Source organism: Phodopus roborovskii, unplaced genomic scaffold, assembly GCF_943737965.1.
Source record: "Phodopus roborovskii unplaced genomic scaffold, PHOROB, whole genome shotgun sequence".
NCBI lineage: Eukaryota > Metazoa > Chordata > Mammalia > Rodentia > Cricetidae > Phodopus > Phodopus roborovskii.
Genome location: NW_026125281.1, coordinates 33,239,674 through 33,261,812, shown reverse-complemented (window position 1 = coordinate 33,261,812; position 22,139 = coordinate 33,239,674). Strand labels below are relative to the sequence as shown.

The window sequence follows — 22,139 nt, the reverse complement described above, 5'->3', positions numbered from 1 at the left end:
TATCATACATCATTTGTTAACCTTAGGGTGCCTTTGGACATGGTTCTCCACCGTTTCTCCTGCCTTCTGTTATTGAAATCTCCTGAAGCATTTTCAGAGCGAATTTTACCTGGGAGATTGGAGGTGGGAGCTGGCATAATTGAAGAAACAATGTTTGCCATAGACACTGTGAAGGGAAAAGAAATCCATTTGGAGTAGATATATCATCTATGTGGAGACACCAGTGACATCCCATCTGGGTTCAGGCAGGGTTTAAAGTGCTATACTTCTTAGGTTGGAGTTTAGGTGAAGAGTGAAATTGACACAACAGGCTACTTGCTTTCTTTCATTTCAAAGAGCTGGGTATAGTGGTAGGTGGGGTAGAGTACTCACTTCTGGGTGTTGTAGCCAGGATCTGGTGTGTGTAACCTACATAGATAGAAGGAGATTTAAACTATAGTGGAATTGAGGGGAAGAAAGCCTTGGAAGGGAGGGCATGGGCTCTGCAATATAGCAAAACACAGTGGCAGCTGCTCACCATTGACATAGAGACTGTTCTGGTCCAGGAAGTAGGGGCCCAGCTGGGTAACACCCTGAGTCAGACTGCTCAGCTCCCCATATAGTTGCTCATTTTCAAGCCTATGGCCAGTAGGGACTAGATGATAGGTACAGATGGCATCTACCCCGGTGGCTGCTCCATCTTTCTCACGCCTGGGAAGGGTAGATGAGAAGAATGATGATAAATTGATGTCCCCAGGAGGGATTCTGAGTGATCTGGAATGGCACAAGAAGGGCTCAGAGGAGCAGAAATATCTGATAGAGACTTACAAAGTCTTTTGTGGAATTTCTATCATATTGCCCTCCAGCAATGTTTGACCCTGAATTTTAAGTGAGTCCAGAATTTTAATCAGTTACAAGAATCAATTAAGCAAGTGTATGCTATGAGAAAAGTAGAAGTCATACCTGACACATTTGAATGAATAATAATTGGCCCACCAAAGGTCAAAATTAGTGAACAGAAAGGGCATGTCTGTTTTAAGAGAAATCATGTGGGCCAACTTTAAAGTTCATAAGATAGAAGGAAGTAGGAAATTCAAAATGCATGAAAAAAAAGGAGGTCCAGTTTGTTGATAGATTGTGGGACAAGTGTTCCAGAATCAGGAGACATTTGGTACTAGATATGGTACTTCAGTAACTCACCTGTACATAGGACATTCAGAAGAAGGGAAGAATTTAAACACAATATTAGGACTGAGAGTGCTTTAAACCACTCTAGTCTGCCAGTCTAAGGACTCACCTGAGCAAGATCAGTCTGCAGCCAGCATACAATGGCCCAATACTGGTTTTATTGAACAAGAACCTAAGCTGTGGAGAAAGAGGAGAGGGGTGAGACGGAGGCATAGGGGATAGAGACAGGACACAAGTAGATGAGCAAAACAGGCAATAGTAAGTTGAATTTGCACATGTATAGTCAGGATGAGATGGGCAGTGCCTTCTTCAAGGACTTGGATGGCATGGCCAGTAGATGGTGCTGGCTGCAGTGAGCAGGACTCTCACCAGCCTCTGCAGGGTTCTCTCAGTGATGTTGAACTTCCTGGATCCAGGATGACCCATGTCCTCTTCAAACTCCAGGTTAATGATGGTGAAGTTGATAATGAAAGGTAACAGGACAGGGGCAGCTGCAGAGAGATTGAGAGAAACACTTGTTATCAGCCTGGATCATACCCTTCCCTTGCACAGATCTCTTCCCTCTACTTTTCTCTTCTTCCATCTCCCATTACATCTACTCCCTATGACAGTAACACTTCCAGTTCCTTATCATCTATTCATGCACAATTACATATAAACATGGATGTAATCTACGAAACACAAATGAGAGAGAAATATGCTATTTGTTTTACTGAAACTAACAATTCAAAATGTATGAATTTTCCATAAATTTAAATAACCTGTTCTTTATTGCTAGTACACCTGTTCAAAAATTAAAATAAAATGAAGCCCATTCTACAGCTTGAAAAGGCAGAGACAGGTTGATCCCTGGAACTGATTGGATAGCCAGCCTAATTGAATTGGTGAATTTCATATCTGGTGTGAAAAGGCATCCTTAAAACTGTGAAAGAGCTGTAGAGATGTCTCAGTAGTTCAGAGCTCTTAGGTACATGACAGCTTACAACCGTCTGTAACTCTAATTTTAGAGTATCTGGAAGCCAGCTATGCTCACCACTGTACCACCAATGCAATATCAGTTCTAGGGTATCTGATGCCCTCCTCTGTTATCACAGGGCACTGCATGCACATAAAACACCACACACATAAAATAAATAAGCTGGAGAGCCATCCATGGCTTCCCCATGCATGCCCTTACAACCTGCACGTGCTTACACATACACACACATGAATAGCCACACATACAGTGAGATAGATCAGTGGGTAAAGGCACTGTCAAGCCTGATAACTTGAGCTTGATTCCTGGAACTCACACAGAAGTAGAAAGAAAAATCAGTTCCCTCTAGTTGTGCTCCAAACTCCACATGTCATGCCACACACACATACATGAGCAAATGTGCAAATACACACATACAATGCACACCTACACCTACATTCATATACAAATAAGGAATTCTTTGTGGAAACACATTATGAATTTTTGTGTCTCACAAAGGCTTATTGCTTTGGGAGAACATATTGTAATTTTTTAATTAAATTAAAATTTTATTATGATGACTCTTTAAACAGATTTAAATTTTAGTTAAAATATTTTGTGCAGGTACATATTTTTCATGACATTTTCTTTACCCCTTCCGTGTGTTTCCATTCTTTTTTTTTTTTTTTCTTTCTCACATTTCCTCTTCTTATTGACCACCTTTTTTCTCCAGGAAAACTTCACTTCTTTTATTTTTATATGTGTATATGTAGACACACATGTATAAATAAATAAATATATACACAGGTTTTCTGTGACTACATAAATCTAGGAATCATAAATAATAGAAAATATGACATTTTTCTTTTAGAGAATGTCTCAATTCACTTAATAGGTTTAGCAGATATTATTGTGATTCCCACTTCACAGATATGAAGACTGAGCCAATGGGAACCTGAATACATTCTTTCAATTCATGCAACTGTTAATGTGCAGATCTTAATATAAACATTATTTATGCTAATTACATAGCTTTATTTTATTATTTTCTTAATATATGAGATTTTGTGTTGGATTTGGACTATTTTTACACTTTTAAATGCTATTGTATTATTTCTATGTATTAATGTTTGTGTATGAATATGTGCCATATATGTACAGGTGCCTATTGAGGCCAGAGAGGGCAATGAATCCCCTGTATCTGGAGGTACATGTGAGCATGGGTCCTCTGGAAAAGCAGTCCTCTGAACCGCTGAGTCATCCTTCCAACTCCATTTTTTTTTAACATTTTCGAATTTCAAGTGTTGATTCTCAGTGATAATTTGAACACTAACTCCCAGTTAAAGTACATGACAATGCATCCTAAGAGTCTAATTTTTAGGAATTTTGCTGTGGTTTGAAGGACAAGATGGTCCACAGTCTATCAGTCAGCCTCCTACTTCACTGCCCTGCCTTCTCTACACCAAAACAATCCCTTGCTCCCAAAAGCAGCCTCTTGTTGGATATTTTGTCACAGCCTTGAGCAAAGTAACTTTTATGTAACTGACAAAATTTTATGTCACCAGATTTTACAGTACACACTCCTAGATTCAAACATCACAAGTCGTGTACAAGCACCTTATCCCAGAGGTGAGCATATGGATTTTCTTGTTGTATTTACTTTTTGTTATCACACACAAAATACTGTAGAATAATTGAGGGAAAATGCAGGAACTCCAGAAATGCCTGGTTCATAGATTTTGGACAAATCAAACCTTTAAAATTCTGCTAACGACATATGAGTATACTTTTGCACTCAGGAAGGTAGATACACCTTTACACTGAGGACTTAAGGTTCAGTGCCAAAAACTAGTTACTAAAAGAAACTCATGGATTTGTTGATAAACTATAGCCTGGATTGTTTAATGTGCTGGTTCATTTCACATTATCCATTACAGATTAAATAAATACCCTCAACCAATAGCCCTGATAGAATGTACTATTGTCAAAGGTGTTGGATGATGCTGTGTTTAAGGAACAATAGGTCTGAGAAACAGGTTCTAGGGGATGTTTTTAGGATGAAGGATGCTAGGGCCTTGTCTGGTGACCAAACATACCTCAGTGACCTGGGAAAATGCTGTGAGATCCATTTGGGATTTTTCACCTGTGCCAAGCATCTACTGATCTTTCAAATGAGATGGAAAGTCTAAACAGAGGGAAATGCATACCTGTAGGAATGGAGGAAGTGTTTGGCATTCCTTCAGAAACATTAGCCACCACTGATGCTGAAAAGAAAAAAATCAATTTAAGTTTTTTGACTGGAGACCCCATGTAATAGGAGATAAAGGAGAATAAGGCCTTCTCTGTTTATCCCTACATGAAGGTGAGTTATAGGCATGGAATAGAGATTCAGACTCATGGGCTTACTTATAAATCAAGATACTCACTCCTGTGGGTGGTGGCCAGAATCTGCTGTGTGTAACCTACATAGACAGTGAAAAAGACGTCAAAATGGGGTGGGATGGAGAAAGTAGAGACATGTGAGGAGAGGAGTATGACTCTGAAATATAGCTCACCATTGACATAGAGACTGTTGTGGTCCAGGGTGTAGGGCCCTAGCTGCATGCTGCCATCGTTCAGTCTTTTCAGCTCCCAGTACACATGCTCTCTGTCCAGTTCTTGATTAGAAGTGTTGGGGTGGTAGATACAGATGGCATCTACTCCTGTGGCTGCTCCACTGTCCTCAGGCCTGGGAAGGGCAGGCAAGGAAGGGGATTGACATTAAATACATTTGATTACCTAGGGAGGGATCCAGATGTGTTTGCAACAAACCTGGGTAGAGCCGGAAGAAATGAAGCAATCTGGTATATAGATGAAAAGACAAGTATACACTCTCTGAATGTACTGACTTCTAGTAGTTACCTTGTGGCATGAGCAGACATGGAGTGAATCTATTAAATATAATGCAAGACTCAAAGCTACATCCTCATGTCACAGTGCCTAAAGGGCTCATATTTCCAAAAGATGAACACTGGAAAAGGAAGTGGAAAATCACCTAACCTAAAGAGAAGTCTTATGCTATTAACTTAAAACTATCCCTTGCAATGTTTTTTTTTTTTTTTATTCCAAAGCCAGAGAAAAAGGGGGAAAATGGAGAATAGCTAAGAATTAGGATCCTGTGGAGGGTATAGTCTATGGGGATAGCTGAGGACAAATGGTAGGAACAGAAAATAGTCTGTAACTGGAGGTTATGTGTCATTAACTTTCCAGTGCTGAGGTCATAAAGAGTGAAGGCAAGCAAAACGAACTGGCTTAGGAATACCTGAGGTATAATTGGTGTTGTTGTTGTTGGCGGTGGTGGTGGTAGTGTGTGTGTGTGTGTGTGTGTGTGTGTGTGTGTGTGTGTGTGTGTGTGGTGTGTTAAGTCTTTTCATGGAAGAGCATGGTGACCTATATGTGTGTGTTCCTGCTTATGTATGCATATGAAGGTTAGAGAATAACTTGAGAGTTTATTCTTCTTTGGCAGCCATTCATCCCATAGTTTTTGTTGTTGCTGTTGTTTTTTGGGTTTTGTTTGTTATTTTGTTTTTTTTTTTTTTTGTTTGTTTTTTTTTGTTTTGTTTTTTGAGATACGTCTTAATCTGAGAACCAGGTTTCACAGATTTGGCTAGGTTCACTGACAAGTCAATTCCAGGGTTCCTCCATTATCTACTGTTACAATGCTGGTTTGACAAACACATGACATCATGCCTGGCTTTTTAGGTGGATGTTTGGGATCAAACTTAATATCCTCATGCTTGGTCCGCAAGTAGTTTATGATTGAAATATCTCTCAGCCCCTAGCCTGATATTATAAGGTCTCACCTGAGCAATGTCAGTCTGCATCCTTCGTACTGGGGGCCAAGGCTGGTTTTACTGAACAATGACCTGAGCTGCAGAGAAACGGAAGAGCGTGTGAGAACTATGCTGAGGATTTAGGGGCCTTCTTCATGGTCATGACATGGTTTTCTGAGTGCAGCTTCCTTCTGTGGGTGGACCTTTGTTCACTCTGGTGGGTATCTCACCAGTCTCTGAAGGATTCTCACAGTGGCATTGAACTTCCTGGATCCTGGGTGATCCATCTCCTCCACATACTCCAGATTAATGACAGTGAAGTTGATGGTAAAAGTCACTGGAATGGGGGCTGCCACTACAGGAGAGGGACAGGATGTGAGAAACACATTATCTGAACTTTGTCTTATTTTCTGTCTCTGAACCTGAGTTGAGGCATTGGCAATGTGCTTCTTTAATCATTCAGAAGGTTTTTGTTTTCCCCAAAAGTGGACAGTTTTCTCATAGAGAAGACACAAACATCAGCCTTACCTAATAGTTACCATGGATGAATAGGATTACTCTAGACTGGCAAATATGCTATCAAGCAGAAAGAAATAGTATGTGACTCTCAGGAGAATGAAAGTCACATAAGTATTTTCCTTTTGAATTTTTGTAAGGTGTTCTTGATATCTGACAACTCTTTGACTACGGGTCTGGGTTTAGCTATACCTGTAATTGAGTATGTGTGCACTGTGTGTGTGTGTGTGTGTGTGTGTGTGTGTTTGTGTTTGTGTGTGTTTCTGTGTGTTTACCTGCATGTGTACATGTTTTTGGATACTTGTGCTTGTGAGTGTGCATACATGTGGATGACAGATGACAGCCTAGAAGGTTTTTTTTTCAGGAACTGTTCATCTGCTCTTTTTGATACAAGGTCTTTAATTGGCTAATTACTGGTCAAGTATGCTTGACTGGCTGTCCAGTGAATTCCCGGGATCCTCAAGGCTCTATCTCCCATGAACTAGGATTATAAGTACATGACACCATGAATTTCCTTCCTTGTTTCCTTTTCGTTCTTCCCTTCTTTCTCTCTTCTCTTCTTATTCCTTCCTTGTTCTCTTCTATCTCCCTCTTTCTCAGCCTCTAATACACATGAGTTTTGGGGAATTGATTTCTGATCCTCAAGCTTGCAAAGAACGTACTTTAGAACTCATATATCTTACCAGGTTCTATTCTTATTCAAGAAGTGTTTGTTGGTCATTTGTTTGAGAGGTCTTTTTATATAGCTCAAAAACAATGACGTGTTATAGAGGACCACGTAGGTATTGTGATGTCCATTTTTGAGCCAATGAGGACTGGAAAATGTCTTAGTAGATTAAACTGCTTGCTGCCAAGGCAAGTAACTTATGTTATATCTGAGAGACCGAAATGGTGTAAGAAAAGAAGAATCTCAAGGGGTCTTCTGACTTCCACTTGTGCATAGTGAAACACACACACACACACACACACACACACACACACACACACACACCTGGTCATTTGATCTAGTTGGTCATACTAGAGGAATGATAAATTCATGAGATGATATTTTTGGATATTGCTCTCTACACAAATTTGGCTTGGATAACTTGTCTGCTGGTTAATTAATATTCTTTAAAGGGTTTGAGAAAGATGAATAAGTCAGTAGACACCTACATTAAGAAGCAGGCACCAGAGAATGGCTTTGACGGTTGGATGCTGGAGTGAGAAATAGTATTCTGAGAATTCTCAGATCTTTGAGGTCCTTCTATCATACATCATTTGTTAACCTTAGGATCCCTTTGGACATGGTTCTCCACCCTTTCTCCTGCCTTCTGTTATTGAAATCTCCTGAAGCATTTTCAGAGAGAATTTTACCTGTGAGATTGGAGGTGGGAGCTGGCATAATTGAAGAAACAATGTTTGCCATAGACACTGTGAAGGGAAAAGAAATCCATTTGGAGTAGAGTCATCATCTATGTGGAGACACCAGTGACATCCCATCTGGGTTCAGGCTGGGTTTAAAGTGCTATACTTCTTAGGTTGGAGTTTAGGTGAAGAGTGAAATTGACACAACAGGCTACTTGCTTTCTTTCATTTCAAAGAGCTGGGTATAGTGGTAGGTGGGGTAGAGCACTCACTTCTGGGTGTTGTAGCCAGGATCTGGTGTGTGTAACCTACATAGACAGAAGGAGATTTAAACTATAGTGGAATTGAGGGGAAGAAAGCCTTGGAAGGGGAGGGCATGGGCTCTGCAATATAGCAAAACACAGTGGCAGCTGCTCACCATTGACATAGAGACTGTTCTGGTCCAGGAAGTAGGGGCCCAGCTGGGTAACACCCTGAGTCAGACTGCTCAGCTCCCCATATAGTTGCTCATTTTCTAGCCTATGGCCAGTAGGGTCTAGATGATAGGTACAGGTGGCATCTACCCCGGTGGCTGCTCCATCTTTCTCACGCCTGGGAAGGGTAGATGAGAAGAATGATGATAAATTGATGTCCCCAGGAGGGATTCTGAGTGATCTGGAATGGCACAAGAAGGGCTCAGAGGAGCAGAAATATCTGATAGAGACTTACAAAGTCTTTTGTGGAATTTCTATCATATTGCCCTCCAGCAATGTTTGACCCTGAATTTTAAGTGAGTCCAGAATTTTAATCAGTTGCAAGAATTAATTAAGGAAGTGTATGCTATGAGAAAAGTAGAAGTCAACCTGACACATTTGAATGAATAATAATTGGCCCACCAAAGGTCAAAATTAATGAACAGAAAGGGCATGTTTGTTTTAAGAGAAATCATGTGGGCCAACTTTAAAGTTAATAAGATAGAAGGAAGTAGGAAATTCAAAATGCATGAAAAAAAGGAGGTCCAGTTTGTTGATAGATTGTGGGAAAAGTGGTAGAATCAGGAGACATTTGGTACTAGATATGGTACCTCCGAAACTCACCTGTACATAGGACATTCAGAAGAAGTGCAGGGAAGAATTTGAACACAATATTAGGACTGAGAGTGCTTTAAACCACTCTAGTCTGCCAGTCTAAGGACTCACCTGAGCAAGATCAGTCTGCAGCCAGCATACAATGGCCCAATACTGGTTTTATTGAACAAGAACCTAAGCTGTGGAGAAAGAGGAGAGGGGTGAGACGGAGGCATAGGGGATAGAGACAGGACACAAGTAGATGAGCAAAACAGGCAATAGTAAGTTGAATTTGCACATGAATAGTCAGGATGAGATGGGCAGTGCCTTCTTCAAGGACTTGGATGGCATGGCCAGTAGATGGTGCTGGCTGCAGTGAGCAGGACTCTCACCAGCCTCTGCAGGGTTCTCTCAGTGATGTTGAACTTCCTGGATCCAGGATGACCCATGTCCTCTTCAAACTCCAGGTTAATGATGGTGAAGTTGATAATGAAAGGTAACAGGACAGGGGCAGCTGCAGAGAGATTGAGAGAAACACTTGTTATCAGCCTGGATCATACCCTTCCCTTGCACAGATCTCTTCCCTCTACTTTTCTCTTCTTCCATCTCCCATTACATCTACTCCCTAAGTTAGTAACACTTCCAGTTCCTTATCATCTATTCATGCACAATTACATATAAACATGGATGTAATCTACGAAACACAAATGAGAGAGAAATATGCTATTTGTTTTACTGAAACTAACAATTCAAAATGTATGAATTTTCCATAAATTTAAATAACCTGTTCTTTATTGCTAGTACACCTGTTCAAAAATTAAAATAAAATGAAGCCCATTCTACAGCTTGAAAAGGTAGAGACAGGTTGATCCCTAGTACTGATTGGATAGCCAGCCTAATTGAATTGGTGAATTTCATATCTGGTGTGAGAAGGTATCCTTAAAACTGTGAAAGAGCTGTAGAGATGTCTCAGTAGTTCAGAGCTCTTAGGTACATGACAGCTTACAACCATCTGTAACTCTAATTTTAGAGTATCTGGAAGCCAGCTATGCTCACCACTGTACCACCAATGCAACATCAGTTCTAGGGTATCTGATGCCCTCCTCTGTTATCACAGGCACTGCATGCACATAAAACACCACACTCATAAAATAAATAAGGTGGAGAGCCATCCAGAAAGACACCTATGATTGATCTTAGGCTTACCCATGCATGCCCTTACAACCTGCACGTGCTTACACATACACACACATGAATAGCCACACATACAGTGAGATAGATCAGTGGGTAAAGGCACTGTCAAGCCTGATAACTTGAGCTTGATTCCTGGAACTCACACAGTGGTAGAAAGAAAAATCAGTTCCCTCTAGTTGTGCTCCAAACTCCACATGTCATGCCACACACACATACATGAGCAAATGTGCAAATACACACATACAATGCATACCTACACCTACATTCATATACAAATAAGGAATTCTTTGTGGAAACACATTATGAATTTTTGTGTCTCACAAAGGCTTATCGCTTTGGGAGAACATATTGTAATTTTTTAAATTAAATTAAAATTTTACTATGATGACTCTTTAAACAGATTTAAATTTTAGTTAAAATATTTTGTGCAGGTACATATTTTTCATGACATTTTCTTTACCCCTTCCGTGTGTTTCCATTCTTTTTTTTTTCTTTCTCACATTTCCTCGTCTTATTGACCGCCTTTTTTCTCCAGGAAAACTTCACTTCTTTTATTTTTATATGTGTATATGTAGACACACATGTATAAATAAATAAATATATACACAGGTTTTCTGTGACTACATAAATCTAGGAATCATAAATAATAGAAAATATGACATTTTTCTTTTAGAGAATGTCTCAATTCACTTAATAGGTTTAGCAGATATTATTGTGATTCCCATTTCACAGATATGAAGACTGAGCCAATGGGAACCTGAATACATTCTTTCAATTCATGCAACTGTTAATGTGCAGATCTTAATATAAACATTATTTATGCTAATTACATAGCTTTATTTTATTATTTTCTTAATATATGAGATTTTGTGTTGGATTTGGACTATTTTTACACTTTTAAATGCTATTGTATTATTTCTATGTATTAATGTTTGTGTATGAATATGTGCCATATATGTACAGGTGCCTATTGAGGCCAGAGAGGGCAATGAATCCCCTGTATCTGGAGGTACATGTGAGCATGGGTCCTCTGGAAAAGCAGTCCTCTGAACCGCTGAGTCATGCTTCCAACTCCATTTTTTTAAAAAATTTTTGAATTTCAAGTTTTGATTCTCAGTGATAATTTGAACACTAACTCCCAGTTAAAGTACATGACAATGCATCATAAGAGTCTAATTTTTAGGAAGTTTGCTGTGGTTTGAAGGGGAAGATGGCCCACAGTATATCAGTCAGCCTCCTACTTCACTGCCCTGCCTTCTCTACACCAGAACAATCCCTTGCTCCCAAAAGCAGCCTCTTGTTGGATATTTTGTCACAGCCTTGAGCAAAGTAACTTTTATGTAACTGACAAAATTTTATGTCACCAGATTGTACAGTACACACTCCTAGATTCAAACAACACAAGTTGTGTACAAGCACCTAATCCCAGAGGTGAGCATATGGATTTTCTTGTTGTATTTACTTTTTGTTATCACAGACAAAATACTGTAGAATAATTGGGGGAAAATGCAGGAACTCCAGAAATGCCTGGTTCATAGATTTTGGACAAATCAAACCTTTAAAATTCTGCTAACGACAAATGAGTATACTTTTGCACTCAGGAAGGTAGATACACCTTTACATTGAGGACTTAAGGTTCAGTGCCAAAAACTAGTTACTAAAAGAAACTCATGGATTAGTTGATAAACTATAGCCTGGATTGTTTAATGTGCTGGTTCCTTTCACATTAGCCATTACAGATTAAATAAATACCCTCAACCAATAGTCCTGATAGAATGTACTATTGCCAGGGGTGTTGGATGATGATGTGTTTAAGGACCAATAGGATTGAGAAACAGGTTCTAGGGGATGTTTTAGGATGAAGGATGCTAGGGCCTTGTCTGGTGACCAAAGATTCTTCAGTGACCTGGGAAAATGCTGTGAGATCCATTTGGGATTTTTCACCTGTGCCAGGCCTCTACTGATCTTTCAAATGAGTTTGAAAGTTTAAACAGAGGGAAATGGATACCTGTAGGAATGGAGGAAGTGTTTGGCATTCCTTCAGAAACATTAGCCACCACTGATGCTGAAAAGAAAAAAAACAATTTAAGTTTTTTGACTGGGGACCCCATGTAATAGGAGATAAAGGAGAATAACACCTTCTCTGTTTATCCCTACATGAAGGTGAGTTATAGGCATGGAATAGAGATTCAGATTCATGCGCTTACTGATAAATCAAGATACTCACTCCTGTGGGTGGTGGCCAGAATCTGCTGTGTGTAACCTACATAGACAGTGAAACAAATGTCAAAATGGGGTGGGATGGAGAAAGTAGAGACATGTGAGGAGAGGAGTATGACACTGAAATATAGCTCACCATTGACATAGAGACTGTTGTGGTCCAGGGTGTAGGGCCCTAGCTGCATGCTGCCATCGTTCAGTCTTTTCAGCTCCCAGTACACATGCTCTCTGTCCAGTTCTTGATTAGAAGTGTTGGGGTGGTAGATACAGATGGCATCTACTCCTGTGGCTGCTCCACTGTCCTCAGGCCTGGGAAGGGCAGGCAAGGAAGGGGATTGACATTAAATACATTTGATTACCTAGGGAGGGATCCAGATGTGTTTGCAACAAACCTGGGTAGAGCCGGAAGAAATGAAGCAATCTGGTATATTGATGAAAAGACAAGTATACACTCTCTGAATGTACTGACTTCTGGTAGTTACCTTATGGCATGAGCAGACATGGAGTGGAACTAGTAAATATAATGCAAGACTCAAAGCTACATCCTCATGTCACAGTGCCTAAAGGGCTCATATTTACAATAGATGAACACTGGAAAAGGGAGTGGAAAATTACCTTGCCTAAAGAGAAGTATTATACTATTAACTTAAAACTATCCCTTGCAATGTTTTTTTTTTTTATTCCAAAGCCAGAGAAAAAGGGGGAAAATGGAGAATAGCTAAGAATTAGGATCCTGTGGAGGGTATAGTCTATGAGGATAGCTGAGGACAAATGGTAGGAACAGAAAATAGTCTGTAACTGGAGGTTATGTGTCATTAACTCTCCAGTGCTGAGGTCATAAAGAGTGAAGGCAAGCAAAACGAACTGGCTTAGGAATACCTGAGGTATAATTGGTGTTGTTGTTGTTGGCGGTGGTGGTGGTAGGGTGTGTGTGTGTGTGTGTGTGTGTGTGGTGTGTTAAGTCTTTTCATGGGAGAGCATGATGACCTATATGTGTGTGTTCCTGCTTATGTATGCATATGAAGGTTAGAGAATAACTTGAGAGTTTATTCTTCCTTAGGAGCCATTCATCCCGTATTTTTTGTTGTTGCTGTTGTTTTTTTGGGTTTTGTTTGTTATTTTGTTTTTTTTTTTTTTTTTTTTTTTTTTTTGAGATACGTCTTAATCTGAGAACCAGGTTTCACAGATTTGGCTAGGTTCACTGACAAGTCAATTCCAGGGTTCCTCCATTATCTACTGTTACAATGCTGGTTTGACAAACACATGACATCATGCCTGGCTTTTTAGGTGGATGTTTGGGATCAAACATAATATCCTCATGCTTGGTCCGCAAGTAGTTTATGATTGAAATATCTCTCAACCCCTAGCCTGATATTATAAGGTCTCACCTGAGCAATGTCAGTCTGCATCCTTCGTACTGGGGGCCAAGGCTGGTTTTACTGAACAATGTCCTGAGCTGCGGAGAAACAAAAGAGCGTGTGAGAACTATGCTGAGGATTTAGGGGCCTTCTTCATGGTCATGACATAGTTTTCTGAGTGCAGCTTCCTTCTGTGGGTGGACCTTTGTACACTCTGGTGGGTATCTCACCAGTCTCTGCAGGATTCTCTCAGTGGCATTGAACTTCCTGGATCCTGGGTGACCCATCTCCTCCACATACTCCAGATTAATGACAGTGAAGTTGATGGTAAAAGTCACTGGAATGGGGGCTGCCACTACAGGAGAGGGACAGGATGTGAGAAACACATTATCTGAACTTTGTCTTATTTTCTGTCTCTGAACCTGAGTTGGGGCATCACCAATGTGCTTCTTTAATCATTCAGAAGGTTTTTGTTTTCCCCAAAAGTGGACAGTTTTCTCATAGAGAAGACACAAACATCAGCCTTACCTAATAGTTACCATGGATGAATAGGATTACTCTAAACTGGCAAATATGCTATCAAGCAGAAGAAATAGTATGTGACTCTCAGGAGAATGAAAGTCACATAAGTATTTTCCTTTTGAATTTTTGTAAGGTGTTCTTGATATCTGACCACTCTTTGACTACGGGTCTGGGTTTAGCTATACCTGTAATTGAGTATGTGTGCACTGTGTGTGTGTGTGTGTGTGTGTGTGTGTGTGTTTGTGTGTGTTTCTGTGTGTTTTCCTGCATGTGTACATGTTTTTGGATACTTGTGCTTGTGAGTGTGCATACATGTGGATGACAGATGACAACCTAGAAGGTTTTTTTTTCAGGAACTGTTCATCTGCTCTTTTTGATACAAGGTCTTTAATTGGCTAATTACTGGTCAAGTATGCTTGACTGGCTGTCCAGTGAATTCCCGGGATCCTCAAGGCTCTATCTCCCATGAACTAGGATTATAAGTACATGACACCATGAATTTCCTTCCTTGTTTCCTTTTCTTTCTTCCCTTCTTTCTCTCTTCTCTTCTTATTCCTTCCTTGTTCTCTTCTATTTCCCTCTTTCTCAGCCTCTAATACACATGAGTTTTGGGGAATTGATTTCTGATCCTCAAGCTTGCAAAGAAAGTACTTTAGAACTCATATATCTTACCAGGTTCTATTCTTATTCAAGAAATGTTTGTTGGTCATTTGTTTGAGAGGTCTTTTTATATAGCTCAAAAACAATGACCTGGTATAGAGGACCACGTAGCTATTGTGATGTCCATTTTTGAGCCAATGAGGACTGGAAAATGTCTTAGTAGATTAAACTGCTTGCTGCCAAGTCAAGTAACTTATGTTATATCTGAGAGACCGAAATGGTGTAAGAAAAGGAGAATCTCAAGGGGTCTTCTGACTTCCACTTGTGCATAGTGAAACACACACACACTCACTCACACACACACACACACACACACACACCTTGGTCATTTGATCTAGTTGGTCATACTAGAGGAATGATAAATTCATGAGATGATATTTTTGTATATTGCTCTCTACAAAAATTTGGCTTGGATAACTTGTCTGCTGGTTAATTAATATTCTTTAAAGGGTTTGAGAAAGATGAATAAGTCAGTAGACACCTACATTAAGAAGCAGGCACCAGAGAATGGCTTTGACGGTTGGATGCTGGAGTGAGAAATAGTATTCTGAGAATTCTCAGATCTTTGAGGTCCTTCTATCATACATCATTTGTTAACCTTAGGATCCCTTTGGACATGGTTCTCCACCCTTTCTCCTGCCTTCTGTTATTGAAATCTCCTGAAGCATTTTCAGAGAGAATTTTACCTGTGAGATTGGAGGTGGGAGCTGGCATAATTGAAGAAACAATGTTTGCCATAGACACTGTGAAGGGAAAAGAAATCCATTTGGAGTAGAGTCATCATCTATGTGGAGACACCAGTGACATCCCATCTGGGTTCAGGCTGGGTTTAAAGTGCTATACTTCTTAGGTTGGAGTTTAGGTGAAGAGTGAAATTGACACAACAGGCTACTTGCTTTCTTTCATTTCAAAGAGCTGGGTATAGTGGTAGGTGGGGTAGAGCACTCACTTCTGGGTGTTGTAGCCAGGATCTGGTGTGTGTAACCTACATAGACAGAAGGAGATTTAAACTATAGTGGAATTGAGGGGAAGAAAGCCTTGGAAGGGAGGGCATGGGCTCTGCAATATAGCAAAACACAGTGGCAGCTGCTCACCATTGACATAGAGACTGTTCTGGTCCAGGAAGTAGGGGCCCAGCTGGGTAACACCCTGAGTCAGACTGCTCAGCTCCCCATATAGTTGCTCATTTTCTAGCCTATGGCCAGTAGGGTCTAGATGATAGGTACAGGTGGCATCTACCCCGGTGGCTGCTCCATCTTTCTCACGCCTGGGAAGGGTAGATGAGAAGAATGATGATAAATTGATGTCCCCAGGAGGGATTCTGAGTGATCTGGAATGGCACAAGAAGGGCTCAGAGGAGCAGAAATATCTGATAGAGACTTACAAAGTCTTTTGTGGAATTTCTATCATATTGCCCTCGGGTAATATTTGACCCTGAATTTTAAGTGAATCCAGAATTTTAATCAGTTGCAAGAATCAAATAAGCAAGTGTATGCTATGAGAAAAGTAGAAGTCATACCTGACACATTTGAGTGAATAATAATTAGCCCACCAAAGGTCAAAATTAGTGAACAGAAAGGGCATGTTTGTTTTAAGAGAAATCATGTGGGCCAACTTTAAAGTTAATAAGATAGAAGGAAGTAGGAAATTCAAAATGCATGAAAAAAGGAGGTCCAGTTTGTTGATAGATTGTGGGACAAGTGTTCCAGAATCAGGAGACATTTGGTACTAGATATGGTACCTCCGAAACTCACCTGTACATAGGACATTCAGAAGAAGGGAAGAATTTAAACACAATATTAGGACTGAGAGTGCTTCAAACCACTCTAGTCTGCCAGTCTAAGGACTCACCTGAGCAAGATCAGTCTGCAGCCAGCATACAATGGCCCAATACTGGTTTTATTGAACAAGAACCTAAGCTGTGGAGAAAGAGGAGAGGGGTGAGACGGAGGCATAGGGGATAGAGACAGGACACAAGTAGATGAGCAAAACAGGCAATAATAAGTTGAATTTGCACATGTATAGTCAGGATGAGATGGGCAGTGCCTTCTTCAGGGACTTGGATGGCATGGCCAGTAGATGGTGCTGGCTGCAGTGAGCAGGACTCTCACCAGCCTCTGCAGGGTTCTCTCAGTGATGTTGAACTTCCTGGATCCAGGATGACCCATGTCCTCTTCAAACTCCAGGTTAATGATGGTGAAGTTGATAATGAAAGGTAACAGGACAGGGGCAGCTGCAGAGAGATTGAGAGAAACACTTGTTATCAGCCTGTATCATACCCTTCCCTTGCACAGATCTCTTCCCTCTACTTTTCTCTTCTTCCATCTCCCATTACATCTACTCCCTAAGTTAGTAACACTTCCAGTTCCTTATCATCTATTCATGCACAATTACATATAAACATGGATGTAATCTACGAAACACAAATGAGAGAGAAATATGCTATTTGTTTTACTGAAACTAACAATTCAAAATGTATGAATTTTCCATAAATTTAAATAACCTGTTCTTTATTGCTAGTACACCTGTAAAAAAAATTAAAATAAAATGAAGCCCATTCTACAGCTCGAAAAGGCAGAGACAGGTTGATCCCTAGAACTGATTGGATAGCCAGCCTAATTGAATTGGTGAATTTCATATCTGGTGTGAGAAGGCATCCTTAAAACTGTGAAAGAGCTGTAGAGATGTCTCAGTAGTTCAGAGCTCTTAGGTACATGACAGCTTACAACCGTCTGTAACTCTAATTTTAGAGTATCTGGAAGCCAGCTATGCTCACCACTGTACCACCAATGCAACATCAGTTCTAGGGTATCTGATGCCCTCCTCTGTTATCACAGGCACTGCATGCACATAAAACACCACACTCATAAAATAAATAAGCTGGAGAGCCATCCATGGCTTCCCCATGCATGCCCTTGCAACCTGCACATGCTTACACATACACACACATGAATAGCCACACATACAGTGAGATAGATCAGTGGGTAAAGGCACTGTCAAGCCTGATAACTTGAGCTTGATTCCTGGAACTCACTCAGTGGTAGAAAGAAAAATCTGTTCCCTCCAGTTGTGCTGCAAACTCCACATGTCATGCCACACACACATACATGAACAAATGTGCAAATACACACATACAATGCATACCTACACCTACATTCATATACAAATAAGGAATTCTTTGTGGAAACACATTATGAATTTTTGTGTCTCACAAAGGCTTATCGCTTTGGGAGAACATATTGTAATTTTTTAAATTAAATTAAAATTTTACTATGATGACTCTTTAAACAGATTTAAATTTTAGTTAAAATATTTTGTGCAGGTACATATTTTTCATGACATTTTCTTTACCCCTTCCGTGTGTTTCCATTCTTTTTTTTTTTCTTTCTCACATTTCCTCGTCTTATTGACCGCCTTTTTTCTCCAGGAAAACTTCACTTCTTTTATTGTTATATGTGTATATGTAGACACACATGTATAAATAAATAAATATATACACAGGTTTTCTGTGACTACATAAATCTAGGAATCATAAATAATAGAAAATATGACATTTTTCTTTTAGAGAATGTCTCAATTCACTTAATAGGTTTAGCAGATATTATTGTGATTCCCATTTCACAGATATGAAGACTGAGCCAATGGGAACCTGAATACATTCTTTCAATTCATGCAACTGTTAATGTGCAGATCTTAATATAAACATTATTTATGCTAATTACATAGCTTTATTTTATTATTTTCTTAATATATGAGATTTTGTGTTGGATTTGGACTATTTTTACACTTTTAAATGCTATTGTATTATTTCTATGTATTAATGTTTGTGTATGAATATGTGCCATATATGTACAGGTGCCTATTGAGGCCAGAGAGGGCAATGAATCCCCTGTACCTGGAGGTACATGTGAGCATGGGTCCTCTGGAAAAGCAGTCCTCTGAACCGCTGAGTCATCCTTCCAACTCCATTTTTTTTTAACATTTTTGAATTTCAAGTGTTGATTCTCAGTGATAATTTGAACACTAACTCCCAGTTAAAGTACATGACAATGCATCATTAGAGTCTAATTTTTAGGAATTTTGCTGTGGTTTGAAGGACAAGATGGCCCGCAGTATATCAGTCAGCCTCCTACTTCACTGCCCTGCCTTCTCTACACCAGAACAATCCCTTGCTCCCAAAAGCAGCCTCTTGTTGGATATTTTGTCACAGCCTTGAGCAAAGTAACTTTTATGTAACTGACAAAATTTTATGTCACCAGATTGTACAGTACACATTCCTAGATTCAAACAACACAAGTTGTGTACAAGCACCTACTCCCAGTGGTGAGCATATGGATTTTCTTGTTGTATTTACTTTTTGTTATCACAGACAAAATACTGTAGAATAATTGGGGGAAAATGCAGGAACTCCAGAAATGCCTGGTTCATAGATTTTGGACAAATCAAACCTTTAAAATTCTGCTAACGACATATGAGTATACTTTTGCACTCAGGAAGGTAGATACACCTTTACACTGAGGACTTAAGGTTCAGTGCCAAAAACTAGTTACTAAAAGAAACTCATGGATTAGTTGATAAACTATAGCCTGGATTGTTTAATGTGCTGGTTCCTTTCACATTAGCCATTACAGATTAAATAAATACCCTCAACCAATAGTCCTGATAGAATGTACTATTGCCAGGGGTGTTGGATGATGCTGTGTTTAAGGACCAACAGGTTTGAGAAACAGGTTCTAGGGGATGTTTTTAGGATGAAGGATGCTAGGGCCTTGTCTGGTGACCAAAGATTCCTCAGTGACCTGGGAAAATGCTGTGAGATCCATTTGGGATTTTTCACCTGTGCCAGGCCTCTACTGATCTTTCAAATGAGTTTGAAAGTCTAAACAGAGGGAAATGGATACCTGTAGGAATGGAGGAAGTGTTTGGCATTCCTTCAGAAACATTAGCCACCACTGATGCTGAAAAGAAAAAAACAATTTAAGTTTTTTTACTGGAGACCCCATGTAATAGGAGATAAAGGAGAATAACGCCTTTCTGTTTATCCCTACATGAAGGTGAGTTATAGGCATCGAATAGAGATTCAGACTCATGGGCTTACTTAAAAATCAAGATACTCACTCCTGTGGGTGGTGGCCAGAATCTGCTGTGTGTAACCTACATAGACAGTGAAAAAAAAAACGTGAAAATGGGGTGGGATGGAGAAAGTAGAGACATGTGAGGAGAGGAGTATGACTCTGAAATATAGCTCACCATTGACATAGAGACTGTTGTGGTCCAGGGTGTAGGGCCCTAGCTGCATGCTTCCATCGTTCAGTCTTTTCAGCTCCCAGTACACATGCTCTCTGTCCAGTTCTTGATTAGAAGTGTTGGGGTGGTAGATACAGATGGCATCTACTCCTGTGGCTGCTCCACTGTCCTCAGGCCTGGGAAGGGCAGGCAAGGAAGGTGATTGACATTAAATAATTTGATTGCCTAGGGAGGGATCCAGATGTTTTTGCAACAAACCTGGGTAGAGCCGGAAGAAATGAAGCAATCTGGTATATTGATGAAAAGACAAGCATACACTCTCTGAATGTACTGACTTCTAGTAGTTACCTTGTGGCATGAGCAGACATGGAATGAAACTATTAAATATAATGCAAGACTCAAAGCTACATCCTCATGTCACAGTGCCTAAAGGGCTCATATTTACAATAGATGAACACTGGAAAAGGGAGTGGAAAATTACCTTACCTAAAGAGAAGTATTACACTATTAACTTAAAACTATCCCTTGCAATGTTTTTTTTATTCCAAAGCCAGAGAAAAAGGGAAAAAATGAAAAATAGCTGAGAATTAGGATCCTGTGGAGGGTATAGTCTATGGGGATAGCTGAGGACTAATGGTAGGAACAGAAAATAATCTGGACCATAACTGGAGGTTATGTGTCATTAACTTTCCAGTGCTGAGGACATAAAGACAGAAGGCAAACAGACTAAACTGGCTTAGGAATACCTGAGGTAAAATTGGTGGTGTTGATGGTGTTGGTGGTGTTGGTGGTGGTGTTGGTGGTGGTGGTGGTGGTGGTGGTGGTGGTGCGTGTGTGTGTGTGTGTGTGTGTGTGTGTAAAATATTTTAATGGGAGAGCATGGTGGTGTATAGTTTTGTGTTAGTGCTTATGTATGCATATGGAGGTTAGAGAATAACAAGAGAGTTTATTCTTCCTTGGGAGCCATCTATCCTGTTGTTTTGTTTTCTAATTTTTTCTAGATAGGTCTCAATCTGAGAACCAGTGTTCACAGATTTGGCTAGGTTGACAGACCAGTCAATCCCAGGGATCCTACAGTATCTACTGTTCAGTGCTGGGTTGACAAACACATGACATCATGCCTGGCTTTTTAGGTGGATGTTTGGGATCAAACTCAATGTCCTCATGCTTGGTCCACAAGTAGTTTATGATTGAAATATCTCCTCAGCCCCTAGCCTGACATTATAAGGTCTTACCTGAGCAATGTCAGTCTGCATCCTTCGTACTGGGGGCCAAGGCTGGTTTTACTGAACAATGTCCTGAGCTGCGGAGAAACGGAAGAGCGTGTGAGAACTATGCTGAGGATTTATGGGCCTTCTTCATGGTCATGATATTGTTTTCTGAGTGCAGCTTCCTTCTGTGAGTGGACCTTTGTACACTCTGGTGGGTATCTCACCAGTCTCTTCAGGATTCTCTCAGTGGCATTGAACTTCCTGGATCCTGGGTGACCCATCTCTTCCACATACTCCAGATTAATGACAGTGAAGTTGATGGTAAAAGTCACTGGAATGGAGGCTGCCACTACAGGAGAGGGACAGGATGTGAGAAACACATTATCTGAACTTTGTCTTATTTTCTGTCTCTGAACTTGAGTTGAGGCATCACCAATGTGCATCTTTTATCATTCAGAAGGGTTTTTTTTTCCAGAGTGGGCAGTTTTCTCATAGAGAAGACACAAACCTCAGGCTTACCTAATAGTTATCTTGGATGAATAGGATTACTCTAGACTGGCAAATATGCTATCAACCAGAAAGAAATAGTAAGTGACTATCAGGAGAATGAAAGTTGCATAAGCATTTTCCTTTTGAATTTTTGTAAGGTGTTCTTGATATCTGACTACTCTTTGACTACATTTCTGGGTTTAGCTATACCTATAATTGAGTATGTGTGCACTGTGTGTGTGTGTGTGTGTGTGTGTGTGTGTGTATGTGTGTATGTATGTGTGTGTACATGTGTTGTGGTCGTTGTGCTTGTGGGAATGCACATATGTGGATGACAGAAGACAGCCTAGATGGTTTTCCTTCAGGAACTGTGCATCTTGCACTTTTTGAGACAA

At 40.1% G+C, this 22,139-nt stretch overlaps 1 protein-coding gene across 1 annotated transcript in view; it reads right to left on the bottom strand.

Moving 5' to 3' along the window:
- The window catches only part of LOC127233096 (mucin-16-like), a 138,815-nt gene that overhangs the window by 58,752 nt on the left and 57,924 nt on the right, over nt 1–22,139 (bottom strand). Inside the window, 28 exon segments of the mRNA XM_051199507.1 lie at nt 373–408; nt 518–690; nt 1,277–1,344; nt 1,537–1,658; nt 4,330–4,386; nt 4,549–4,584; nt 4,678–4,850; nt 5,965–6,032; nt 6,165–6,356; nt 7,706–7,863; nt 8,070–8,105; nt 8,216–8,388; nt 8,976–9,043; nt 9,236–9,357; nt 12,265–12,300; nt 12,394–12,566; nt 13,646–13,713; nt 13,846–14,037; nt 15,383–15,540; nt 15,747–15,782; nt 15,892–16,064; nt 16,649–16,716; nt 16,909–17,030; nt 19,699–19,755; nt 19,916–19,951; nt 20,048–20,220; nt 21,280–21,347; nt 21,480–21,604. Of these exon segments, the coding sequence (XP_051055464.1) occupies nt 373–408; nt 518–690; nt 1,277–1,344; nt 1,537–1,658; nt 4,330–4,386; nt 4,549–4,584; nt 4,678–4,850; nt 5,965–6,032; nt 6,165–6,356; nt 7,706–7,863; nt 8,070–8,105; nt 8,216–8,388; nt 8,976–9,043; nt 9,236–9,357; nt 12,265–12,300; nt 12,394–12,566; nt 13,646–13,713; nt 13,846–14,037; nt 15,383–15,540; nt 15,747–15,782; nt 15,892–16,064; nt 16,649–16,716; nt 16,909–17,030; nt 19,699–19,755; nt 19,916–19,951; nt 20,048–20,220; nt 21,280–21,347; nt 21,480–21,604 (2,967 nt within the window).